This window comes from Hemisphaericaspora subhashii, assembly GCF_019202705.1.
Source record: "Hemisphaericaspora subhashii strain CBS 10753 chromosome Unknown scaffold229, whole genome shotgun sequence".
Taxonomy (NCBI): Eukaryota; Fungi; Ascomycota; class Pichiomycetes; order Serinales; family Debaryomycetaceae; genus Hemisphaericaspora; species Hemisphaericaspora subhashii.
The window spans coordinates 1-6,996 of record NW_026057495.1 but is presented as its reverse complement, the minus strand read 5'-3'; the positions used below and the strand labels follow the sequence as shown (position 1 = coordinate 6,996).

General features: G+C 35.1%; 4 protein-coding genes across 4 annotated transcripts; 1 reads left to right on the top strand and 3 right to left on the bottom strand. All coding sequences in view use genetic code 12, as the record gives it.

Annotated features, from left to right (window-relative positions):
• J8A68_006166 (uncharacterized protein) lies at window positions 1-802 on the bottom strand (the record flags this gene model as incomplete). Its single annotated transcript, XM_049410307.1, has 1 exon — window positions 1-802. A coding segment is annotated over one exon (802 nt), but the record flags the coding sequence as incomplete, so codon positions are not given.
• Window positions 803-1,265: 463 nt separating this feature from the next.
• Window positions 1,266-2,906, bottom strand: J8A68_006165 (uncharacterized protein; the record flags this gene model as incomplete). Its single annotated transcript, XM_049410306.1, has 1 exon — window positions 1,266-2,906. One exon carries the CDS (start codon window positions 2,904-2,906, stop codon window positions 1,266-1,268), a length of 1,641 nt encoding a protein of 546 aa, XP_049260562.1.
• A 957-nt stretch (window positions 2,907-3,863) lies between these two features.
• Window positions 3,864-4,232, bottom strand: SDC1 (Sdc1p; the record flags this gene model as incomplete). The annotated part of the gene is made up of 1 exon (XM_049410305.1): window positions 3,864-4,232. The coding sequence occupies one exon, from the start codon at window positions 4,230-4,232 to the stop codon at window positions 3,864-3,866; it is 369 nt and encodes a 122-aa protein (XP_049260561.1).
• Window positions 4,233-4,392: 160 nt separating this feature from the next.
• Window positions 4,393-5,082, top strand: J8A68_006163 (uncharacterized protein; the record flags this gene model as incomplete). Its single annotated transcript, XM_049410304.1, has 1 exon — window positions 4,393-5,082. The coding sequence occupies one exon, from the start codon at window positions 4,393-4,395 to the stop codon at window positions 5,080-5,082; it is 690 nt and encodes a 229-aa protein (XP_049260560.1).
• Between the last annotated feature and the right edge of the window lie 1,914 nt (window positions 5,083-6,996).

Genomic DNA, 6,996 nt, shown 5'->3' with positions numbered 1-6,996 from the left:
CGGCGATTTGTTTACCTAAGACTTCTGGAGTGAATGTGGTGATGAAGACAACTTCGGCATTCTTGGCGGCGAATTCCTTACCAGCTTTAGAAGTACCTGCTTGTAAAATAACTGGTAATCTTTGAGGAATTGGTTCGACAATATTTGGACCAGGAACAACAAAATGTCTCCCCTTATGATTAATTTCTCTAACCTTTTCAGGATTCGTGAATACCCCATCTTTCAATTCAACTGCATCTTCAGCCCAAGAGGATAAAAACAACTTATATACCACCTCAATATATTCCTCGGCCCTTTCATATCTTTCCGAATGTGGAGGCAATGGGTCACCATTTAATAAATTCCTAGCAGCAGAATCCAAATATGAACTCACAACATTCCAACCAATCCTCCCCTTAGTCAAATGATCCAAACTTCCAATCCTCTTCACGAAATGATAAGGAGCCTCACTAATGGTCGAATAAGTCAACCCGAATCCAATATTCTTAGTCACGGCAGCCATAGCACTCACAACTGCAGATGGATCCCCCACGGGAAATTGCGCACCGGAACTAGCAGCCGCAGTAATATTATGAGGACCATTATAGACATCATATCCACCAAGAACATCAGCGAGGAAGAAGGCGTTAAATTTCCCACGTTCTAAGAGTTGAGCGAGATGGGTCCAGTATTCGATGGTGTTGTAATGGCGAGATTGATCTTCCGGGTGTTTCCAGAGTCCCGGGGCTTGGTGACCACTACAGGCCATGGCGAAAGCATTGAGGATGAGTTTTTTCTTTGGTTGTTTGTTGGATTGAGTCATTGTGCGTGTGGTATTGGTAAAGAAAAGAAAAAGCAAAAAAGGGAGATGTGAGAACAGATTCAAGGGGAGGATTTCTTGGGATATTTATAGTTGAAAAGTTGTGAAAAATGGGGAAATCCTGAGATGGAGTTTATTGTTTAAAGTTAAGCGAAATATTTTTAGTGTGGCTGCAAAACTGGCTTCGCAACAGATGGAAAATTGACAATACATTGCACGTGACTTGCATAAATCCGGATAACGGTTTTTTATTTTTTTCAGTTCACATCATCTCCATGCCAATCAAAACTACTATTCACTATCAGAAAACTGTGGCTTTACTTTTAGAAAGTCATAGGAAGAAGAAGACTACTTGGCTCTACAGGACGAATTTGATAATCATACGATTCAAGACTAACAAGGTTTCATATCAAAATGGTTATGCATTGGGATACAGTATACATAAAAAACAGATAGAGCTCACTATTTACAATTTTTCTTCTTTTAATTCAGCACCATCACTTTTAAGAATATTATAACCCCAAAATCCAATCACATTAAGCACCCCAACTCTCCACCCATTAAACAATCCCAACAGTTTAACTCTTTGCCAAAGACTCATTGCATTCACATCTTCATCACTCATTTCTCCTGAATTATATTCCACAATTAAATTCTCTTCCGGGTTTAAAACTGTAATCACCTTCATTTCATCTTGTGATTTATCTAATAACAAGAATCCTAATTGTGATTTTCTTAATAAATTCTCCAATGGTAATTTTATAAAAAATTCCATAATCAAAGATATCAAATTAACAAATGTGAAAATATTTGGTCTTGAATAAGAATCAATATTAAATTTAATTAATAATATATATGGAGCCGCCTTACGGAAAATACTAGTTGAAAATTGATGAAGAACAGTTAAACATACAATTGGCCATGGAGGATGAGTAAGATAATAAATTGGGAAATTTCGAATTGATTCTCGAACTGATCGATTATTATTCTCTGATTCTTCTGGCGTGGTGGTGGTGAATTGAGTCAACATTAATTTCACTCTTATTAAATCCAATGGCATTAATACTAATCCCGTCAAAACACATGCGGAAACAGATAACCATAAACTTTTAAATGGATCATTTGAATGGGTTAGATCTAAAAAGAATGGATCGGGGACACCCAAAAATGGAGAAACAAATCCGGTGATCCAAGCTTCAATGGTACGTGAAAGGGTTTGATAGATGAATGAGGCGTTTATACCTCTAAATAAAGCAAATGGACCATCTTTATTGACGATAGAGGTTAAGATGTCAATGGTATGGATTGATTTGGGTGTGATTTTATTAGATCTTGATTTCTTGCGGATACTATTAGTAGAAGGTGATTTCCTTGCAATTGGTGCTTCTTGTACTGGTTGTGGAGTTGCTGTCTCTGTTGTTGATGTGGGTGTTGGAGTTGTTGCTGTTGCATCTTGATGCATTGAGTTTTGGGTTGACCATACTTGTTGCTCAAGATTTGGTTGGAAATAATTGATTTCTTCTTCTTCATCAGTTGAAATAGTTGGCGATAATGCTATTATGTCATTGGTGCTACCATTTATATTATTTTCACTTAATAATCGTTTAGATAAATCAGGTTTTACTTGTTGTGATGGCTTCTCAATGAAATCAAATTTACCAACTTGTAATACCAATCTAACAATTTCCAAGGGTTGAGATAATACAACTTTCATATAATTTTTAATAAAATTCCATAATAAATTCTTTATTAATTCAGTTAAATTATGTAAATCAAAATATTCATTAAATTCTAAATCATAAATATAATTCTTATCACCAGATCCACCAGTTGTGGAAGTTGCCCCTGTAGATATATGTCTAGCATTAATACCAATACCACCAGTAGTACCAGTACCACCTCTTCCGAATGATGATGATTTCAGTATAAGAAGACCAGAATTATTTATTACTTTATCAATATTTGAAGAACTTAAGTTTGCTGTTATAGGTTTATTAGTTGACATATCAATTAAACCAACATCTTTTTTGAATATGACTGAATATCCTGCATTGAATGTATCATGATCATAATAAGGTCGTAATTGTCTTGTATCTAGATTGGACATATTGCTTTGATTGGATATTTCTGTCTCTCTTTTTATAGATGAATCAATCAATAAGATGAATTGTCAGCTGTTTTTTTGAGTCTATTTATTAAGTTTTTTTTTTCGTCTGATTTTTTATTTTAATTTTATTTTTGCCATTGAAAAGAAGAAGAAGAAGAAGAGAAGAAGAAGAGAGATGATGAGGAGGTAAGTAATGTTATATATATATATATATCTACTGCAATATATTATAAACAGAGTTAATTAAATCTCATAAGCATTTGTGACGAAGACGGAATTGTTAAATGAATATTATGAACAATTTACAAAACAATACACTAAGGGATATCTCCTGTTTCTTGGAACTTAAGTAACAAGATTTATGTAGATTGTTCGTAATACTCATTCAAGGGTTTTGCTTTCTATCGTTACAACTGAATTGTTTTGAATTGAGATTGATTGATTATCTATCTAGGGGAAGGTTGGGATTGATAAGTAATCGACTATTTCTTTTACATATGTTCATGAATAAAGACACAATAATAGGGAATGCTTCTTATCATTATAACTTAAAGTAAGTCCATCTTTATATATATTCTAATATCGATACTTGATGTAAGAGAATAAGAGACTTACCATTTTGATATAATTCAATGGATATTCATTAACTTCAATCCCAAATTTTATCCTTTTGGAACCAACCAACCAACCACCCACCAATTCAATTCTTATGTGACCTTCCTAAGAAGCCAAATCAATAGATCTCTAGTAATATAATATATACCTAGAGAAAATGCTTATTAAAGATCTTCTCTCTCTTTTGTAAACATGTTTCAATCTACGCTTCTATATTCTAAAGGGTTGCACTCCAACAATAATCAACAACCATTTGGATAGCAATCGATTTGTTTCAAAATCATTCATATATTACAAACTAATACTACACTCATACACACATATATATATATATACATTCAACTACTCTTCTTCCCCTTCTATCTTCTTCAATTCTTGTGATCTTTCAATTAAAAACTTCCCTAAATATTCTAAAGGATCTTGAGGTTTCTTTTGTCCAACTTCTTTTAATCCTTCTAATAAATGTTTAGTTAAATATTGATTAAGATATCGCCTTACTGATGATCCTCCAACTATTTCATGCATTGGTGGTTGTTTCTGGGATTTATCAAAATTATCAATGGATTGTTCTCGAGATTCTAATTTTGGTCGTTTAATTGTTGGTATTGGTGATTGTTCAGTTATCGCTTCATTCCCTGTGGATGGTTCTTCTTTGACTCCATTGTGCTCTTCCCGTTGATGGACTTGTGAATCTTCTGTTATTGAATCCATTGTATTTATGTCTTGTTTACTTCTGCTTCATATAACTTAAGGGCCTTGAGAAATTTCACTCACCCAAAAAAAATCCACTCATCAACTTCCTTCAACACAACCGAACCATCCCACTCAACACAATCACTTTATAGAACACAAGCTAACACAACGACCCAAAATGGATCCATTCAACGAAGTAAATGAAGATGCATGGAACACAATCTCAATCCTAGAAAACCTCATCTCCCAACAATCACAACACCACCAACCCTCTCCAGAACTCACCCAAGATTTCAACAACAATTATCAAGAACTCCAAGAAATCTACCAAGACCTCCAACAAGCCGTCTCCATCTCCCAATCCCACCCGTCTCAATTCAACCTCACACCACAAGACATAAAAACTCGTCAAGACATCCTCCAATCCCTCTCCCACAAAATCACCGATCTTAAACGCCAATGGACCACCACCACCCCTCGTCCCATCACCACCATGTCAAATCGAATAAGTCAGGACAACGACGATGCCACTCTCTTTGAAAACCCATTCACAGAACCTTCTTCCGGCATGACACAATATCAACAACAAGAACTCATCCAACAACAAGACGTCCAATTGGATAATATCCATGTCACAATGAAGAATCTAAATCAACAAGCACAATTAATGGGCAATGAATTAGAAGATCAAGGATATATGTTAGAAGAATTGGATTATGAATTAGAGAATGTGGATAATAAATTACAACGAGGTTTAAAGAGGGTGAATATCTTTTTGGAAAAGAATAAGGAAACGGCTAGTAATTGGTGTATTGGGATTTTGGTGGTGGTTTTATGTGTGTTGTTGGTGGTGTTGATTGCCATATAGCTGATCTGCCGAAGGCAGATAAAGGCGAAGCCTTTAGAGTATTTGCTGCGAAGCAGCTATTTCCGCCGGAGGCAATCAATCTGCCGTAGGCAGAAGGCGTAGCCTTATACACTGCGAAGCAGCTGGTACTGCCGAAGGCAGATATAATCAAACACTCCGCCTTGGATCCCTTCGGATCTAGATGCGGCCCACACGTTGTATCTGCCTCCCGGCAGAATATGATCCTTCGGATCTTAATATTGGATATAGATTAATAGGTTTTAATACATTTTTGTTTAGAATAATACACTCATAGGTTGGACCCACATGCAAATCTGCCAAAAGGCAGATTTATTTAAAGCTCTTTGCCTTTAGATGCTTCGTAACAAACTACATGTAAGTTGTGAAAACAGATATGGTCTGCCTCCAACTAGTCTACCTTGGCGGATGAAATAAGCTTACGTAGGACCTGCGTAAACAACGTAAATCAAATTGGGGTTGCGTATCTTTCAAGACTTTTGGTTTCTCTACACATTTACTCCTGGGACTCTGTGGACTGAACCTTGTTTGCTTAGAAAGGAGGTTTAGCATCGACTTCCCCCCTGGGTTAATTTGTCTTCTACCATTTCAAGGTCGGCCCTAAGGGTGTGTTGTATTCGCTGATATGTCTTTTTTAATTAAATACTCACCGGTCACCAAAGGATGTTTACTTGTATAAAAAGTTTGCAAATTAAACCTCAAGCTGTCTAGTACTTACAAATACTGTATCAGATACCTCTATTTGATTATCGGCTTGTGATATCACCATCTTCGAATGGACCATGGACCACCACCATTTTGTTGCTCAAAATTATATCTCTAACTCTTTCTGAGAATATCGAACTGTTTAACGTATGATTATGATCCAATTTAATAAAGGGTATACCAAGTAGGTACTGATAGGACAATGATAGGACAAACAATATTTATACAGCACACAATTTCCTCAACAAGAATGTTATCTCTTATACTCAGACAAAAAGAAGTCGTCTTGTAATTGGATACATTTAATTGCATAAATTGCTCTGTTCTCTTGTATTATCCACCAAGACAAAATGGTGTGTATTTCAAGATCTTATAAGACTGAATCAGTCACTTCATTTGATACGATGGGTAAGATGCAAAATATTAATTAATTGCGAATTGGTTCTTTGAACGAAAGCTTAGAGCCTTTTCATATTGGGAATACTCTCAATTCACTGTTGTTGAAATAAACACGTTACGATAATAAATTGGTTCTGTTTAGCCAATGTACTATTATTGACCAGCCAAATGTAAACTGTAAGTGGTAGTTTCTTGATTTCGAGTATGGGATCCACTAAGCAGATATCAAATTAGTATCAAACTATTATCAAACTATTATCGAATTATTATCAAATTATTATCAAATTATTATCAAGTTGTACCGGACGGGGTCGAGCACAGGTATTTCGAGCCATAGATATAAGTAGAAAGCTAATCATAGAATCATAAATTGACTATTGGTCTTATATCCTTGAGACGGTTGTACCTACACAGCAAGTGTCATAAAGTGTAATTCGATGAAAATTTATAGGTCCTTGTTGGAACTTTATATAATCTATTTGAAAGATTTGTTTTTTAGTGAAGACTAAGACTATTGGTAACATTTCAACCAAGACAAGCAGCCTATTGGACTATACTTGGAGGGTAGAAGAAACAAGTTACAGTCTGCATTCCAGTTTTGTTATTAATGCTTCATAAATAATTGTTAATTGATAAAATATTCTTAGGAAAAAATGGTTGCAACTCTATAAATTCTCAATTGCGAAAAAACCACATAAATTCAATTTTGTTTGTACTCCTTTCTTGCTTCACTTTACAACAAATACACCAAATACAACCAAAATGTCTTTAGAAACTACTTCAAGCACCTCC